The sequence below is a fragment of the Ambystoma mexicanum genome, chromosome 1p (genome assembly GCF_040938575.1).
Source record: "Ambystoma mexicanum isolate Mex_15411 chromosome 1p, UKY_AmexF1_1, whole genome shotgun sequence".
NCBI lineage: Eukaryota > Metazoa > Chordata > Amphibia > Caudata > Ambystomatidae > Ambystoma > Ambystoma mexicanum.
In genome coordinates this window covers 1,293,331,399-1,293,351,577 of record NC_090921.1, presented here as the reverse complement: position 1 = coordinate 1,293,351,577, position 20,179 = coordinate 1,293,331,399, and the positions used below count along the sequence as shown (strand labels likewise).

General features: G+C 45.0%; 1 protein-coding gene across 2 annotated transcripts in view; it reads left to right on the top strand.

The window, feature by feature from the left end:
* The window catches only part of PNKP (polynucleotide kinase 3'-phosphatase), a 228,603-nt gene that overhangs the window by 185,628 nt on the left and 22,796 nt on the right, over positions 1 to 20,179 (top strand). For both annotated transcript variants that reach the window (XM_069605627.1, XM_069605637.1), the window contains exon 13: positions 6,077 to 6,138. In XM_069605627.1, the coding sequence (XP_069461728.1) occupies positions 6,077 to 6,138 (62 nt within the window). The remainder of the gene's footprint in view (positions 1 to 6,076; positions 6,139 to 20,179) is intronic.

Genomic DNA, 20,179 nt, shown 5'->3' with positions numbered 1-20,179 from the left:
CCTAAACGCTGAAAATCCTCATGAAGTTAGTTCTAAACTTCATACATGCTCACCTCGCCCAACAACCAACCGTAAAATCCATGCATCTTTTTCTGTTTAAATGTTAAAAGTCCATGTTATCTCCTGTGACCATAAGCTGGAAATCCTCAAAATGGGTTAGAACTACAAGATACATTCAAAAGCATGCATCTCTTAGCTACGTCACACGCAACCCATCCATCTGGACTGCAACCAGCACTCTCCCACATCCTCATTACCAGTCACTGACGCAACCTCAATGCAAAATAGGAGTATTTTTAGACTTCACATTCTAGGATCCTAATCCGCAAGATCACTTAAGTACTAAAAAAAAAAAATCCATTCCAATATCAATAACCATACCAATACCAAACTGTGAAAAAGGATGGATTTCTTTGCTCGGAGTTTCACCAACACCGACTATATAGCAGCAGCCAAGAGCTCATTGTCCAAACGGCACTCATTGTCCCCACAGGAAACATCGGATCTGTCCCACGTCGGCACGATTGTCCTATTCATTAGAAACGATTCTTACCATGACGCACGCTGACCCCTGGGATTACGCGCCGCAGTTCCCCTCAGAACAATAGCACACACATACTGTACTCGGTCTCTACTGGTGTCCAGTCCAATCCTTCTTCCAAACGTTTCCTTCAGGTAACATCCAAGCTACTGCGGCACTGTGTTGAGTGCCCTGTATTTCCTGGTGACGTTGAGACGTTGTAGGGTGCTTTACTCTATGGACCCAGCCGCTCCTTCCTTTGTGATACGTAAAGCATCCATATCTGCAGCTAAGTGGTGAACCATTATTTACTTTTAAAACAGTTGGCGTTCCACCGCATCGCCAACCCCCGACATGGCGACGTCACCACATCATACAGAGTGCAACACTGATCAGATCTGTGTTCAAGGATGGTTTCGCAGAGCAACTGACACATCTGCACACAGGAATGTGTCAATGCTGTATACATGCACATACCATTCAGGCTTAGTCAAGCTTGCACACTCCTTCCCGCATACCAAAATATTATGTCCTACATCCAACGCGGATCTAAGGGGATACCATAACACGCATTGTGACACACTCCATGGAGCCAACCAGCTCTCACCAGTCCCATCCAATGCTCTCCTGTTCATAAGCACCATTCAGAACGATGCTTGTCTCTGAATATTAGATAGCATATTTACTTGGTGTATGTTCAACTTGCGCCACCATAGTCCAGCAAACGGACACAGTTGCTGCCTATAAAAGCAGACCATTGCTCAGACATTGCTCCCTCTCCCGCTTATGGGACCCAGCTGCCCCTTTTCTTCTGCTGAAAGGACAGCTTGCCTTTCTCCAGCACATGGGTCACCTTCCTCTTCGAGTACCAAGACTCAGCTCACCTCACAGAACATGGGCAGCCAATCCCTCCAGACATGAGCACTTCCCATGTGAGCAGTTCGCCACCTCCCCCTTTTTCTGTCCTGGGTGATGGGCCTTACTTGTTTGGGGCAGTGTTGTCCTTATCCTCCTTCCTGCACCCCCCGCAGCAGATACCAGCTTTTTCAGATTCTACTTTAAAATCCCATCCTCGTCGCCAATGAAAAGAAGCAGCACCCAGCCTTCTTAGGTTGACTTGCTAGGTTTATTTGAGTATCCTCTTAAGCAGTCAGTAAGGTTACATATAAATTACATTAAGGACATTAAACACTGGCAGCCCCTCACCCAGGCAGAGGGCTAACCAGCTGACCAGGGTGGAATCTTCACCCACACATTCCAACACTCATACCTAAACACTCCATGTGACATCACAACATTCCTTCTTGCTCAGGCAAGCCACATACAACAGTGTCCATAAGGGATCCAGAGTCACGGGTGGCCGTAGCTGAAAGATTATCTGGTGTCTTGGTGTGTAATTGTGTTGGTAATGGTTTTATGCACTATGTGGGTGGTTCACTTTAGGAGTGCTTCAGCATCTAGAGATGCTGGGTGTGAACATAGAATTGATTCTTGCTTTGTTTGTGTTGTGTGGCTAGCTCAAGGTCTGGTATGGCGTCTGTTATGTTGCAGGATCAGGAAGGGGAGAATGGGTTAGTAAATCAGTCGTTTTGTTGGAACCTCTGCCGTGTAATTGCGTAATTGTATTTAATTTTTTTATGTATTGCTTATTGTGATGAATCCTAGGTCATCACTGAACCCCAGCCAAGGATCTCCTCCCATGTGGCCAACGGACTGCAGCTGCTACCTGATCCTGGGGGTGGTTTTATGAAGGAGGGTCACATGGGAGGGGGATGGCTGTCGGGGAGATGTGGTGGCCCCATCAGGAGAGACGTGGTATACTTCGATCCCAAATTAAGAAGACCCTATAATTCCTAAATTCCTGTTCGTTCAAATGTAGTTATTGTGCCAATCCCTCCAATAACACCCTAAAACCCCTTCTTGCCAGATATACTACCATCTGCACCTCCTATGTACATAACGCACACACCACCTCCTGTTCCTGATGTCTGTGGACTAACCAAAAAGACCAAACAAAACTACCTGAGATGTCCTATAAATCTTGTGGACTCCACTCCCATAAAGCCTCAAGTACTGAGACGAGGATGAGGAAGAAGGAGTTAATGAGGATCAAGAGAAACACTAAGTGGAACATGCAGACTAATTGTAATGAGATCCATCTGTGCGGGACATTTAAAAATGGTGTCTGCATTTGAAAATCAGAAGCCGAACCACGGGAGAAGGGGGAGGCATGGGAACGGACCGTGCTGGTGAGAGCTGGTGTTTGCAGACTGTCACTTGCAAACAGTGTTTACTGAAGTGGCGCAAGGGCACCGAAAGCTATGCAGGCTTAGTGTGAGGACCACTGGTGAACTGGCAGCAACAACCAAGCTACTGGCAACACCTGCAAGACCAGATGCCTCACACTTACTGACGTGTGAACGTGGAGCCAGCGTAGGAGTCGAGATGTATCCAGAGCGAAGAACGCCATCACAAGGTGAAGGCTTCACCGCAGCTACTTGCCATGGGCCAGAGGCATTGCTATATACCGTTGAGTCTAACCAGAGATGTTGGGAACCCTGGGGCATACCGACAGGCATGTGAGCCATTAAGAACTAATTTTCTAATTTTGAATACCGACCAAATAGAAAAAAAAGACAATTTTCACAAATCCTCATACATGTGATGTCAATATGGGGAAGATTGGAGCAAGTATTGCCACAAGCCAGTGACTGTTAATGAAGGAGTTCAGTCAAAACATGGACAATTCTCCTCCTACGAGATGTTGGTGTGGGGGAAAGTTGGGAGTAGTACCTCAAGCCAAGAAAGTATATACAGTGAAGGAATACAACTGTACTATTCTGAAAGACTGTGAGAACATTAAGAAGACCTGGTGAAAGAAGCACATCAGGCAACACGCATTAAGGGAGAAGATACCTGGCTGGGGAGTACACCAGGGGATCTGTAGGCCCAAGAAAAGGGATTCCTGGCAGGGTAGTATACCAGGTAATCCAATAGAAATTTCACAGAAGATAGACATTGTGGACAGATTCCTGGCAAGAGAGTATACTGGGGGATCTGTAAGAATCAGATGGAAAGAAGTGCTAGCAGTCCAAGCACCATGCAAGTTGAAGCTTAATCTATAAGTTGATACTATAGAGAGATACCTCGCAAGAATTAATACCAGGGGATCTGAGGACTAGAGGCTCCCTGTCAGGGGAGTATACCAGAAGGTTTTCGGTAAGAAGTTATTGTTTTAAAAGAGACTATTTCACCATCCTTATAGAACTACTGTTTGAAGAAGACACTTTTGCAATCCTTAGGAAGTGGTTGTTTGAGACATTTTTGCCGTTCTTAAAAAAAGCGTTTTTTTGAAAGACATTTAAGCCAAATTTAAGGCATCATGATTTGAAAGAGACACTTTTGCCATCCTATCTGAGATATCCAAGGGAAGAGAACCCACCCCCCCTCTGGGTCCAAAGAATATTTTTCCGAATGTATTTACTTGTTTTTAAACACCTTTTGCCAAGCCTGAATCAGAGACTTTTTCCGTACACTCTTAGTTATTCATTTTAGTGTGAGGGTCAGATTAATGCTTTTGGACAAAAGAACAGTGTAGATAATTTTGACGATGAGACACAAACTGATAATTAGTTTCCTAGGTAGGGAAACTCTGTAGGATAGGGACAGATGGGCCTTTATCCAACCCTTTTTATTTTAATAAAGATGTCTTTTGTTGAAAACACTACAATTTTATGTCCGCCTCCCATTTCTGAGCCCACCCATTGGGCAAAGGCTAAGCTTGGCAGACCTGCTTGTTTTGCTGGATAGGACTATCTGTAGAGATCACTCAAGGGAAAATTAACCCACTTTTCCAATCAATGGACAGGAGTTGATGTGCCCATGCTAGGTCACAACAGGATTCCACTTTGTACGCCCCTTGGTTTACACAATGTGACATTCTTCACAATTTCTGCCAGGGGAATGATTTAGAAACTAATATTTCTAAATTGAAGACTATGATCTTCCATCCTCCCAGGAAAAAATGCAAAGGATAAACCTCATCCTAGGAGGCTCTGTTCTCGAGAATGGTGGCCAGTAAGACTACCTGGGCATCCGATTTACCAGAAAGTGCTCTTGGGGTAGCCAATAGAAAAAGCTGATGCAATACTTGATAGGTCAAGTAATGCCATCAAATTTGCTGGAGCTGACGGCAATGGGGCCATTCATCCATATTTACAAGTTTACCATGCCAAGGCAACATCACATCTCTGTATGGCGCAGAATTGTGGGGTTATAATAAAAATATTATCCACAATAGAGAATGTATTGTCTACCGAAGACCACTCTTAATACGTCTCTTAAAGTGGAACTCAATTGGAATAACATCAACCAAAATCTATTACATAAGCCTTTATTAATTTGGGCTAGAATTTGGTCTTGCCCACCCGTACTCTAATTTCGTGAAGGTTTAGATGTTTTGAACCAGCTGTGCGGTTCCTAATTGCCTTGGTGTAGCCATATTAAACACATTTTGTTGAGATTGTACCCTTTTTAGATCTTTGGCTCAATCCCTTGGTTAACAGCAACACTAAATATTTGATTAAATCGACAATGGCCGAGCTCACCCAAGAACCAGTGTGGCTTGATTGCCAACGATCAGACCTCTTACGCTCTTACTGGTTATCCAAGTGTGGACCCAGATTTCAGCCCTATATGGACATTATTAAACCTCAGTTTGCAAGGTCCTCGTATGTACGTTTTAGGCTAGGTACGTTACCCTTCTACTCTGTAAAAAAAAAGTGGAACATGACTCTTCGTGGAAATTGTCTATCGTGTCTTGATGTAACGGAGTCTTATCATTTAGTATTTTGTTGTCCTCTGTTCAAAGATCTGCAAGCTGCTTATTTTGTCACCTTAATTAAATGCTTTGGTGTTACCTGTGTCAGCTATGCCTTAAACCTGTGTAGATCAACGGTTGACATTATGAACTTCTCAGTCGTGGCCAATTCTATGTAAAGAGCATGGCTGCGAAGAGCTAAACGGTTTAATGCTGTCACTATTTAATTTTTGTAGATTCCAAGATTTAATGAGTTTTCACATATTGGAACTTTCTAGACTTTAAAAAAGAAAGAAAAGTTCTATAATGATGCTAATCATACAATGTTCGGTAAATTATACATTGTATTGTTTTTTCCTAGTTTACCTGCCGTTTTTGTTTACACTGTTTTTCTGTGTGTACTGGTTTATTGACCTTTGTTGAAATAAAGCTTATATAGATTGATTGAAAAGGCCAGCTCAAGTGTGTTAGTCCAGCCTGGGGATTTGTGGTCTGATTAAAACGGATGCATTTGCATTGTTTGGGTGAGGCAAATACCCAGATGGCATGCCATTACCTTCACCGCCCAAGTTTCCCCACCCCGGCTGATTGACAACACTACATTTCATGTAGGTTGTTCTCCACTTATATTTTTACAAATCAGTCTGTTGATTTCTGTTGAGCATCTAGAAAGTGGTCTCCTAGAACCTCAAGCACTGCAAGGGAGAAGTTTTGTAATATTTCCATTCTCTTTACAGCCGGGAAGTCCACGTTCTTTAAGGAGCACCTGGTGCCAGAAGGCTACGTGTATGCCAACAGGGTACGTATGAGAGCGGGTGAGGGGCATAAACTCAGTCGGCTGTGAGGCACATAGATGACGCTAGGTGGGTAAAACATCTGGGGTATTTAAAGGATGAGGTGAAGATGAAGAAAAAAAGCCTTGGCCATGCCAATTGTTTTGTCTTTTGGGGGTGTAAATGATTAACGCCTTTTACGTTTGACTAGGTAGTGAGTGTGAAACTTATTGTAGTGAGCTTGTGCCACTCTGGTTTAATGAAGTCCTGGTAAAAAAATAAAATATCTGGGGGTGCCAAGATCAGATGGTTTTCCTACAGCTATGCTTCGGCAAGGGCCCAGGCTGCACTATTCTCCCCGAGAAGCTGCCCATGGTTCCCACACTGCAATGTTTTTTAGTTATCCTGGGCATCCATTGCTTTAGTTTCCCAAGATACCCTGGGCCCAGTACTGCACTATTCTCGAACAGAAGCCTGGATCTCAGGCTGTGCTCATTTCCAACAGGACCCAAACTACCTCTTTATCAAGCAACTCCAATCTCCAACTAGAATCCCGGAGCCCCAGGTTGTGCTAATCCAAATGAGGCTCTGGACTGCAGGTTGAACTATTCTTCCACAGAGCACCCGAGTGCCAGGGCACACTACTCTGGGGCAGTTCCTCAGGATACTCTAGTCTCTCAAATACCTTCCGATGGGGGGTGGGCATTTGAGGGGGGTACTATTTTGATAGGGGGGTACTATTTTGATACAAGGCCCTTCAATGGAATTTGCCCCACCAGCACACTCCCACAATGGCTCTGGGTCCCAGGCTACACACATTTCTAGTGTTTTGCAAGAAGGTAGTGAGAGTGCTATAAATGCATTCATTGAAATTGCATTAATGTTTTTTTCCATGCCATATTGTGAAATGAAGAAAAATGGAAACATGACTATTTTTACATTCACCTTTTATTGATTGATATTTTATTTCTGTCGCGCTCGTACACAAGTGTTTCAGAGTGTGACAAGGCAAGGGAGGGGAACAGGGGAGAACAAAACGGCGATCTTACTAGGCCCAGTGACACTGAGAACGCGCAAGTGCATGGGAGAGGGGGAGGGGAAAAGTGCATGGAAGGAGGGATAAGTGGAAAGTGCGAAGCAGAGAAGAAACAGATAAATAACAATAATTAAATAATAAAGGCAACAAACAGTGGTAATGCAGCCAGCAATTTTCAAGTGCTAGGTTTAAGGCAGCAGACAGGGTAGGTCTGATAAGTGCAGGAAGAAAAAGGGGGTGCTGTATGGGTACAGATACAGACCCCAGTGCAAGGGGTGACCCGGTGGCAGGGTGAGCAGGTACCTGGGCCCGAAGGACCGAGGGTGGCCAGGTGCACAGTGCCAAGAGAGAACAGATCAGCAGGGGACAGGGGGAGTGAAGGCAGATGAAAAGAGGAAGGTCTTGAGGTGCTTCCAGAACCAGAGATGGTTCTCCAGGTTTTAGAGTCGCAGGGAGGCTGTTCCAGAGGGAGGCCCCAGCCAAAGACGGAGATCTACCCCCAGCTTGTTTCTTTGAAAAACGACTGACACTGAGGGAGTTGGAGGAAGAGGAGCGAAGAGCTCGAGAGGGGAGGTATTTGCAGAGGGATAGCTAGCTGAGGTATTTTGGACCCAAGCCCCAGAAAGCCTTGTGGACAATGCAGAGGGTTTTGAATGTAATCCTTGCATCCACTGGGAGCCAGTGGAGAGATTTCAGAGCTGGAGAGATACGATCCCAGGGCTTGAGGCCAAGGACAAGTCTCGCAGTCCTGTTCTGGATTAGTTGCAGAGGGCGGAGAGTAGAGGCAGGTAGATTTAGAAAGAGGCTGTTACAATAGTCCAAGCGAGAGAGAACCAGAGCTTGGGATACAGTGGGCTTCTGGGGGAAGGAGAGGAAAGGCAGAGTACCTCTGAGGAGGTGCAGTCAGAAATTTGACTTTTTAGAGACCTCGGAGATGTGGACGGAGAAAGAAAGGGTGGAGTCAAAGATGACCGCAAGGTTCTTAGCCTCGCAGGTGGGGATAGGAGGGAGGGCCAAGGGAGGCCGGCCAGAGAGTGAGGGGAAAGAATGGTGAAGGTGTGCCGATGAGGAGGATCTCCGTCTTGCTGGCATTCAGACAAAGATCATTGGCAGAACACCAATCTTGAATGGCAGTTAGGCAATCGGAGATGAGAGAGGGAGAGGAGGTGACAGAGGGCAGCCTGGAAATGAATGAGTGTCTTCAGTGTAGCACTGGAAATGAATATACTTAATGAATTTACTATGAATAACTCTTTGGGGCGTTGTGAATTGCTATTGGGTTACAAGAGCATCCACTGTAGTGATTTCAAAAATACCTGCCTTCTCTGCCAACCCCCTCATCGCGGTTGCCAAGTATCTGTTTCCATGTGAATATCCCAGCAGCACATGGTAGCTAGATTCTGCACCCCTCCCTCCCACTGCCCAAACGGCACCCTCAGATTAGGGGTTACCAACACAAACACATGGATAAGGCATGCAGGGGTATTGGTTGTTCAGAATCTATATGTCTGGTGAGTTGATGGACCTGCTAGCATGGGCCATCCCTTCCCCACTGTTGCTCTTCTCCTATTGAGCACTTGGTAATAGAGTTGGAAACCTGGACAGTCTGTAGGGGCGGACCTCAAATTACTTCAACCCAAAGCTGGTCCACCAAGTGAGGAACGAGTGCACGTTTTGGACGTAAAGCAAGTTTATTGTACAATCATCCTGGGACGCTGGGGAGTCAAACCAATCCAAGTCCCGCTGAACCACATAAGTAGCCACATTATAAACAATTTTGAAACAGTTAAAACACTCCCATATATTTTATTACAATCCACCCCCACATGTGATTGGACAAAACCTCTTCAGAGATCTCATCTTTCTCCAATTTGTACATTCTTATGGGTAGCCGTCTTAACTACCATTTTCAGATTGTATTCATGGCACACCCCTTCTTGGGATTAGTTTGTAAGTAATTCATGACATCAAACATTTGTGTCCAATCATAATTCATTACTAGTAACAACTGTCATGAGCCCTTTAACCTTAATTGTGATTGCACATGGTTTGCATAGATACTTGAAGTGATATGAAGAAGGCTGAGTGAACAGGTTCTCTTTGAACTAGCGATAGCTATCTCATCTGTCCCGCCTCTTTGGCTCAATTAGAACATTCTAATTTAAATAACTGCCATCTCATAACACATGGCATATCTTAAGAATACAATTGAAACTCCTGGGTTTCGATTACTTTAGCCTTGAGCATTGCTACACCCGACATTTATTGCTTGTATAAATAAAATAGCTGAAAAACCATCTTTCAAGCTCCCGTGCATTCAAAAGATTACATCTGCTTTCTGAGTTACTATCCATAAAAACCATGGCCGGCTCCTTTGGCTGAGCTGACCATCGTTGAGGTCATAGTTACTTATTTACACATTCTCTGGCCTCTGAATCTCTGCAGAACCAGTTCCTCAAAGTCAAACTAAGACTGCTGTGTTTTAATCTGTTTATAACAAAGCCCACTGCAGGTAGATTCCTAAATCCCTTTTGTAGGTTTCTCAGAGTACGCGTATATTCAATAACCTCTTACAGTGGGTTCTCCTGGACAGGCACTTTCTTCGCATATGCATTATAAACCTCTGTCCCTTAGTTTCCACGTACTTTGAGCAGCCCATGTGTAAATCATGTTCGTTACATATTCCTGTTACCGCCGGACTCGTAATGAGGCCCATTGTGTCCGCAGCTTTCAAATTGTTGTTCTGAATATTATATCCAAACCTTTAATTGTTTCATCTGTGCTAGTCTTGCCTATGCATATTAGTTTTATTGCCTTGGCCAACACGTATTTCAACCTATTGAGTCCCTTTTGAATGCTATCAAATGCCAAATAAGAGCTTCATGTGTGTATACAGTTGGGGATTTCTTTGAACATTCAAATTGGATAAAGAAGTCCTATGACATTAAAAAGTCATTATTTTCATGAATTCTACAATAATGGGGAGAAAAGTAGAGAAGGAAAAGAAAAAGAGGAACCAAAGAGACAAGTTAGAAATTAGAAACTATTAGTAATTTGACAAACCTCAATTGATCTACAAGGAGTTAAATGTACACATGGTATACTTTCCCTTGCCACAACATCATTCGAAGTAAGAGCTCTCTGATTGACTAGACCTAAGTGGGATGCTATTTTTTTTGTTTTAAATTTTGTTAGCCACCTGACTATTCAAAATAATTTGTTCGTCTGATGGGATGTTTCAGCCAAGTATTGTGCTGATTAGGTAACTGTGCAACCCAAAACTGACCAGTGTACAGCGACTGACCTAAATATCAGATGCCATGTTTTATAGCAATCTTGACTAAAACTAGAATATCTGAGAGGCACAAAAGGTTTGAGCTATATCGATCAGTAACATTTAGGTATCCCACTAGATTAAAGTTCTTGACAAGAGTAAACCAGTGGAAGAGGATATCAAACAGAGTAACTTTTGCTACTGTGAATAAGACTACTTAACGCTGCTCCTGTAGAGTGCAGTTGCAGCAAGGTTACCCTGGCTGGAATAATCTGTATGCCCACATCTGCCAATTGACGAGCACATGTAAAAAGCAAATAACTCTGCGCGTAAGCAAGTTTCTTTAATGGTCAGGCAGCACCCAATGACTAAAGTAAGCCATTTTCTGGGTTGATTTATGGTGTAAGGTTTCCTGACAAGGTGGTTTAAATGCCAGGTAGGGGGTATGTAAGTGGTACAAGGGGTTCTCTGGTGAGAGCGTGGGGTGGAAATGGAGGGGAAAAGGAGATGTAGGCTTAATTGTCATTGGCATGTCATAAACAATTTCTCTTGACATTGATACAATGATAGCCAAACGTTCTTGAGCTGCTGAGAATTCCAACATTGAAATACTAGGAATTTAAATTGCGTGGCTGTGTAGAGATGGGGTGTTCTTGACTCTCCCTTCTGTGATAGCCGAATCTCGGAACAGAAGTGGCCCGTAGGATCCCTTTGCGAAGTTCATCAGATCAGAGAATCATCTCTGAATGGACCAGAATGTAGTGAACAGCCAAGCAGAATATAGAGCAGCTGTGGAATTTTATAATCTCCCTATGCCGATGCAGAAGGAGAGGAAAGGTGCAAAGAAAAGGTTCCAGTTATTGGGTTCCCCAGTGAGAACAGATCTCCTCCCATTCAGGAGGTGTATGGTGGACAGTGATGGTATTCTTGAAATGCAAATGTATTTGCTCTTCCTAAATTCTGCAACTGTGAAGCTCTCCTCCGGTTCCTTGCTGATGATATCGTCCTGAGACTTCTGCCAAAGTCACCATTATGCCATGCCATGCCAGCAAACCATTGTGGATTCCTGGGTTGTTGTGGAGACTGGGACCCTCTTGAGTGGTGGTTGCACTCCTGTGGGGAAAAAACAGCATGTAAACCACCCTCTCCCCTGAGTGCCAGTTACATATTTGTCAACAAGGGACAGTGGGGAGAAACGCAGATGGCTTTGGGAAAACGGCTCTGGTCTCTGTCCCTTGTGCGCTTCCTCTCCCAGTCTGTATATCTTGGGGACTGTGCCTCCCCTTCCTTGCCACTTGCTCGTCTCCATGTACATGTCAGTTTTGCGCCTCCTTGGTCTCTGTACCTTGTGCAGCGTGCCTCCCTGGCCCATGTACCTTCTGCGTCTCTTTGTTCCTTGGCCCTTGTAGGCTTCCCCTTGTAACGAAGGCATGGTATCAAACAATAAGACGGACACAAGTGATCGCAGTTCAAGGGTGTTTATTGAACTTCGATTGGGTTTGAAAAACACCTACCGAATCCTAAATCTAAAGATGGGAGAAAGCTACGACCATAAAATAACTCGGTCCTAGTCGAGTCTGTCAGAATAAAAGGGCCTATACTAATAAACCTATTGCCAATCCTTACTTCTAGATACAAATAGTGTGGGAAACAATGTTATGTAAAAGAAAAGTGTTCAAGAAATGATGTGTCCGCATATTGAACCAGTTGGCTTCCCTTCCCCATGTTTTCAGTGTGGGGACAAGGCGGCACACTCTAGCTTAGCGCACACTCTGGCTTCTCTAGCACAAGGATGCAGTTCAAAACCTCAACATCAGGGCTTTGTGTGCCAAAGTCTGTTGTCAATCAAAGTCTCTTATTTCAGAGGGCCTGATGCAACACCACAGACATTAAAGTTCCCTTTCTTCTTAGGATTTCACACATAGAACTATTCAGGTGATTTTTCTGTTCACCCAGGGCCCCCCCTCCGCCGGGCTCAGACCGATTTTAACACAAAACCTACAATTGGTCTCCCTCAAATTTATCTACTTTTCCAAACGTTCTGTACTTCATTAAAACTGAAGACTTTCGATTGTGTGCGTTCTCTTCTTGATATAAACTTTTCCTCACTTTCACATTTGCCACTCATCAGCTGGATATCTTAGAGACCTTTGATTGAGCACCCACGTGGTGCCGGACCACTCTATTAAAGGTATTGCATCTTGCTTTCAAAGTTCAGTCACTCATCAGCAGTTCAACTTTACTTGCGTCTCTTATCACACGCGTTTTGACAATGTTCGTTCCAGCGCTCACCATACAGTGTTGCTGCTTGCAACCTTGGCTTCAACACAGATCGGTCTTGTATCGGTATCCCCAACTCACCGGCTTTGTTGATTTCACATACGCGGCTTTGTTCTTGGAGCAAAGGCCGGTACCACGGCAGCTGGTGCGCCTCCCCACCTTGATTGTGCGCGAAGGTCTTGGGCATCTTCGACACACAATGCAGGATTCTCCAACCTGGTTTCCTGTTTCTATGCTTTCTATTCTCAAGGTTTCTGGAAAGGAACTGTTACTTGTCGAAAAGGTCAAGGGAACTTCCCTCCTTGCGATCCCCTTTGCCGTCTTCCTTCTCTCGTTCAGCTGCCATCTTGAAACTGCTTTTTACTTGTGTGCTTTGCCTTCCGCAAAGTGTGCTCTCGTGCTCCGCCTTTTATCCATGTGGGGAAGCTTAATGAAAGGCAGATGTGTGTGATGGTCTGTAATTGACTGACCATTGTATTGGGACACGTCAGGTCTGCTCAGGTGTTAGTCTGTTTTCTTTCACAGCGAGCGGTCCATGTGAAAGAGTTTGTTGTAAGAGGGGTTGGGGGTTAGAGTTCCTAAATATCCTACCTGGTAGGATGGGGTAATGGTGTTGTAGAGAAGGGTATACTACATTTCAGCATCCCGCCCCCCCGAAGACCCCTCACCCAGGTGGTGATCCTGCACCTGTCCACCCCCAGGAACTGGATCCAAAAGCGATGGCCGTGTCCTGGCCACCTGGATGACAGATCCCTGGAGACTAGTGGGTGAGACACCTGGTTTCTCACGCCCTCCCCAGTCCTTGTCCCTTGCCTACTGTACCCCCATCCTCCAGACCCTATCACTTGTGTGCAGCGCCTCCGCTGATCCTGTTTGCCTCACCTACACAGTACCTGTCCCTTGTGTGGTGCACCTCCCCTGTCTCTTGTGCACTGCGCCGCCTCTTCCTAGTCCCTTGCGCGCTGCCCCTCCCCTCTCTGGTCCCTGTCTCTTGTGCACCATGTCTCCCCAGTTACTTTCCCTTTTGCTCCTTCCAAGTCTCTGTTTCTTGTGTGCCACTATCTCCCCAGACACTCTCTCTTTCACAACACTCCTCCCAATCTTTGCGTGTCTTCCCTCCCAGTCCTGGTCTCCTGCATGCCGCATCCCTCCCACAATGACAGTCACTTTGTTTTCCTCATCGGGTGGCAAAACAGAGCAGGAGGCATGGTCAATGGACTCGCAATGGGGAAAACCCCATGATGTGTAGCCTAGAAACACACTGATAAACATTGTTATGGCATGAGCCGGATCAGAAGAAAAAACTTTAATGCTACCGATTGTGTGAAGCAGAGCATTGCAAAATGCACACAAACGCAAGACACAGTGCAGTGTAATCAGACCAACAAAACCCTAGAAATTCAGCGAACAGTATTTAGCTGAAGTATTGCTAATATGCCAGTTTGATATGATTTATGATGTGGCATTTGTAACGCGTCTGTACACAAGTTGAAGCTGTGCTACTTGACATAACTGGAGCACACTGGTATCACTTATGCCATAATCCAGGCCATCACTGTTAGTGCAAACTACACCTGAAAGTAAGAGCTGTGCAATGTTTAAAGAGCACTACTACAGACTGAAAAACAGAAGCAGAAGGATTAAAGTGCTTTGTTTACCTTCAGTCCGGATCTACCTCCTCATGCTTCACTGTCTTTTTTTTGTTTTGTTTTTGTTTTTATTTATTCTTTAGCCATCAATTTCTAACTGTCCTCTGTCACATAGTATGAGATGACTGTTTCCCAAACAGACATTTCAGTGCAGTTATGATTTCAACCTGTCCTTGAATGTATGAAAGCCATTTTTACTAAGTAGCAAACTCAAACTTTAAATAGTAACTTCGGTCTTCAGGATATGTCTAACGGTAGTCTGTACTTAATGCAAAAGCGTGCTGATGCTATTGAGATGTATGCATTGTTAAAATACTATTACTTTGCAGAAGTCCAGGGATGGGCAGTAATGTACAACAGAACTGTTTACCAAATCATTCGTTTTTTTTTTATATCACTATGGTCTCTTCCATCAATTAGATAGTAGGTCTGCACCATGTAAGATGATTGCTAAAGGTCAATCTTAAGGAATTATAGTTAAATGTTTGTGGGTACAATAGATTGGCAAGACAAAGGAAGGTGATGCATATATGGGACACTTGCGTTTTTCTGGACCTTGAGGAACATTTTGAAAGGCTTCCTTTATTCACATTGAGAAGCAAGCAAATTACTCTTCAGCATACCATTAATTGTTCACCACATAACGAATGAGTGTATTTCCATTTTGCTGGTGTACAATAAATGTAGATCTGTAGAATTGTTTCTCAAATGTCTTGAAATAAAGGCCATCCCTTTTTAATACCCACGTGTTTTTTCCAGTGATTTCACAAGAGATGGCAACAGCAATGTCATTAATGTGCTCTAATTTCCAGTGATGATGATAATTTTCTCATGGGTAGCTTGGAGTTAAGGTGGCATAGCTTACAACACCTGTTAATTTAAGGCGTTTTTTTGCATACTAAAGTTGTTTTTACAGCATATACATTATATTGTGAGTTATGGTTGGGTAGTACTCTCTCCAGAGAGGGACAGGGCACTTTTTTGGATTTTGCACCATTCGGTTCTTCAAAACATTTCCCCAAAATAAATATAGACCTTACTCTGAATTTTAATTGGGATAGTTTAGAGGGTGGAGTGTCTATCAAGTTGGGAAGGGGAGAGGGAGAGTAAGGTTTTATAGAGAGAGGTCCAAAATATGTATTTTCCATGCGATTTCTCACAGGACATCCTTTGCTCCCATCTGCAACCTGGACTGCCTGACAGATTTACAACAATGGTAATGTGGAGGTGAGTAAAAGGGGGGTGTGCTTTCCTTGAATGTGTTTAGTAATTAGTAAGATTTTATTTTTTTATGAGTTTAAGTATGCGTTGACTGGTTGCATAGCTTGGCGATCACTGATCCCAACCATTATTAAGAACCTAATAAATGTCTTACAAAAACGAATACAAGACTGATAATATTTAGGCCTAACGTAAGCTGCACTTTCAACTAAAAAACTAGGCGCATTTGGATTTGGCACAACCCCATTTTCGAAAGATTTTCAAGCTTGTTTTGTGAGGTTCAGGTGCTTCTCTCGAAGATGGTTCTCCAGTCTTAACACATCTCTCGTGCTTCATTTTAAATCTGACCAGAAGTGGCCAAAGTCCTGTTAGTGATATCTGGGTCAGAGTGGACTGCCAGTGAACACCCCACACATTTTTAGGAAGCTGATTGTTCTGTGTGTCTGCAGCCCGGTTATGGTTCATAGATTCAGTAAAAGGCAACCAGATTGGTCAGTCTAAAGACAGTAATTTTAGTTGGTTAGGAGGAGTAAAACAAATGTGTAGGAGGCCATCGTGGCTCGGACGCTTTGTCTTGTCTATGAATAACCAAACTGCTGAAGTTGTGGTGTCATATCGTAGCCCACACAGCCATCGCCATCCCCATCCTTGGCCGAGGGTTAGTGTGGACAGACTGCTACACAGGGCCCCCTAAAAGGGGGAAAAAGCTGTTTTGGGGCACACATTCTGGATCAGCAGTGAGCAAAAGCCCAACCTCTTCTCGAGTCCCAACCCTATAAAGAGAGAGGAGGGACCCTAGATGAGGGAGGGGGAAAAAGCCTCCTAGCATTTTTTTTTGTAAAATGGCAGTATTAGCTGTGGCATCTGGACCACGACCCAATTAGGACATAAAGGGACCACTGTCAATGCCTGTTAGGTACGATTTTCATTTATAATCCATTTATAATGCACCTGTACAAAAGTGTTTCTAGGCACCACAAGACAAGAGAGGGAAGACATAGGGAGGACAAGGAAAAACGGTCCTACTAGGCCTTGTCATTTGGATCGTGCAAGTGTAAGAATGAGAAGTGCAGGGGGGAAGAGAGGGAGAAGTGCAGGGGGTGGGGAGTGTGATCAGGCCAGCATGGCTCTGAGTGCAGTCCGGGCAACGCGGCTCTGGGAGAGTGCAAGGAGCGGGCTGTAGGGTTTACAGTTACACCCCTCTAACTGCGCAGGAGGCAGGGCAAAGGAAGACTGGTTGTGGAGGAGCCTGGTACCCAGTGCGACTGAGGGTACCAAGCAACCACTCAGCGCAACTGACAGGTAAGTTAGCAAGGGTGTGAGGAAGAGAGAAGGCAGAGGAGAAAAGGAGGGTCTAGAGCTGCTTTCAGAACTTCAGGTTGTCCCGCTCAAGTCTGAGTGGTGCAGGGAGGCTGTTCCTGCAGAGGAGAGTGATCTACCCACCCACTCTCTGCCTGGAGAAGCGCCTGACCCTCAGAGTTGGAGATAGCTAAGCGAAGGGCGGTATTTCGGAAGAGAGAGTTGGGTGTAGTGCAGGACTGGCCCCAGAAACGCTTGTGGAAGATGCAGAGGGTCTTGAACTTGATCTTTGCAGTCACCGGAAGCCAGTGGAGAGATTTCAGGGCTGGAGAGATACAGTCCCTGGGCTTGAGGCCAAAGATCAGTCTTGCAGTCCTGTTCTGGGTTAGTTACAGGGGGCGAAGCGTAGAGGTAGGCAGATTGAGAAAGGGGCTGTTGCAGTAGTCCAGCCTAGAGAGAACCAGGGCTCTGGAGACAGTGAGCTTCTGGGAGAGCCTGCAGACTAGGCATTCAAAGGAGGAGTAGGCCTGCGTAGGAATCACTGAGGCAGGGGTCCACTCTGGAAACATTTTCATGACCTGTGTCAACCCCAGAACTTTTTTGCTTGAACTGGGTAATTATTTTACCTTGTCTCTAGGTGAAGGGGAATCTTTTTCCCCTCTTATCTAGTCTTTTAGTCTTTTTTTTTATGGGTGAACGTTTTTGTGTCTCCATAGTGAATGGTTGAAGTTAGTTTCCTATAGGTTTTGGGTTTAGGCTGGATTGGCCCTTTGGGCTCCCCTGTCAATTTCTCTTTCATGTACTTGGGTGAACTACTGTTCCTAAGTAGTAAAAAAGAGATTTTCATCCCGTTTACTGAGGGACCTCGATGCGCGAGTCATTTTGGGTACACTACATGTCACTTTAGGGATAGTGTTAGTCATGGCCATGTCGACGTCCCTTTCGAGCTTTGAAAAAAATATGCAATACCCCGCAGTTTTGACTAGATGTCGGACTATATGCACAGCATGTGAATCTAAGCAGATGCAATCATCAGAAATATTATTACGGTGAGTAATGCATGTCTTTTCATCTTTTTTTACATTGTGTAGAAGTGCGCCAGTACCTACCACCTTATGTGGAGAGCTGTGGGATATAATGTAGCCCCTTTCTTACTTACCTGGTAACATTTTGTTACAATTGCGAGTTTACATGAATGGCTGGTGGCAGTGGTTTTACCTGTATGACGTTTAGTTTTTATTACTCCAGGCTGTTAATTCATCCTCGGTAATGCACAGAAGGGCCTCAATTATGCTTAAATGGTGGGCTCCTTTTTCCCCCATCTCTTTTGTGCTTGCTGTTTGAGGTCTTCCCCTGCCATTCTAGATATCCTATTGATTCCCCGCCCAGGCTCCAAAGTGTCTGAGAAGGCAGAAAGCGAGGGAGGAGTCCAAAACTCTGCAACCCTTTGTATTTCACCTTGCCTGAAAGGAAGCAACCCACAGTGGGGGTTCAGGGGGCGGATGGCTCTCCTGATTGGACAGCCAGAACGCCCCTTGCTGTAAGGGAGAGAATGCAGAGGTTGTGCTGTAGTTCCTGTTAAATACTCCGAACCTGCAAGCTGCTGATAAGTCAACCACTGGAGCTGAAACCAAAGAAGATGAAGAAACGATGGCTGTAGCGGTTTCCAGTGACTGGAGACCCTGCTATGTAACTGGAGCCTGCTGTTACCCTTCCTTCCAAGCGATCTCGGCATCCCGAAAAGGATGACTCTGACTCCGAGCCTGGTGAGACCCACACGACTCATGAAGACCTGCATTTTGAACTATCCCTTGGCATGCTGCTACCTTGTCGGGCTGCAATACCCCAATACCCTGGGACCTCGACCCATTATGTCGTGCAGTCTTTCGAATTGTGCTGAAACTTTGGTCAATCCTTCTGGGCCTGTGGAGACTGGGTTTGAATCCTTGAAGTCCCCTCACCAGAGTGCTGGAGCAGATTAACGACGGGAATCCGACAAGCGATATTCAGTCTTCTCCTTGCTCCTGAAAAGTGTGCCAAATCCACAGAATTGCATCCAGCTGTGAAGAACCCTTGCCTGGAGTCTTTTTTTTTATTAATTATTTCAAATCTCCTTGATCCCTGCTGCAAATTGCCTTACAGTGTCCTGTCTTGGCGACAAGGAATTCATCGACCGGGTCTTTGGCTGCAGATCCTGAAGACCTCCTGCTGCAAACATTTCTTCTGTGCTGAGGTACTGTGTTGACTGGGGTATTACTTACTGTAAGCTTTTTGTGATTCCTGTGAAGCTTTGAGGGTGATTCATGTCATTGGGAGTCCTCTCAGCCTGTTCACCCAGTCCCTCTGCTGGAATCCCTATAGGGTGTCTTGTTTTAAGTCCCTGGACCTTTCTACCACTCTAAAATACTTATTTGTTTGAACAGCTTACCTCAGGAACTCTGACTTTTCCTACAACTATGCCTATCTTATCCCTATCTGTTGGCTGCTAGACACCTAGTGACCCCCTCCTGCCACTGAGAACATTCATGCTTCAAGAATAGGGCCAGACTTATACGGTTTGGGCCTTTTTCCTAGTAAATGCAACAAGTGTTTAAAAGTTACTTATCTGTAATAGTTTGGTTGGTAAAAGTCCCTGTCACAGCTCTGGTTTCCAGGTTCAGGAGTGGCACGAACCAACCATCCCCCCCTACGGTCTAGGCGCCTGCAAGCGAAAGCCCACGCAAGCCTCCGAGACCCCAGTGGGGGAAAGAGGGTTAGGGAGCTGATGGTTGGATGGGTTCAAGTTACGAGGGTAAACCGGTAAGAGGGTTAGGAGAGGGGAGGTGGATAGGAGAGGGAATGTAGGAAAACAAAATGAAATGGTTACACTCCACACACTGACATGCACTATACACACTACACAGCATAGAACCAAAAAGACACTTATCTCTGGGGTGAGTGCTGGCCTCCTGCCTGCACGCACTCTGGTTCGGTATATTGGAGCAGTTTCAATGCTGCATAGAGAGCAGGAATTACTACTCTGCGTGTTTCCTCACACATACACATACCAACACTTTTTGCACATGCACAAAGCTTAATGTCCCCTTCAAAGCACTCTCAGCAAGTTTACTTTTTGCCTCAATGTTAGTGTGCATGCAACTGCGAGGGTTCAGCTGTGTGTGTGCGGATTTAAGGCCGCACGTGGCTCCGCGCTGCACCTGTGCTTTTTGCTGCTGGCTTAGGGTCTAAGGAGTTCGCTACAAGGGGAGATTGGTCGTGTTGTCTATCGCACATGACGTGTCGCGGTTTCCAAGCCGCACAAAGCTAGC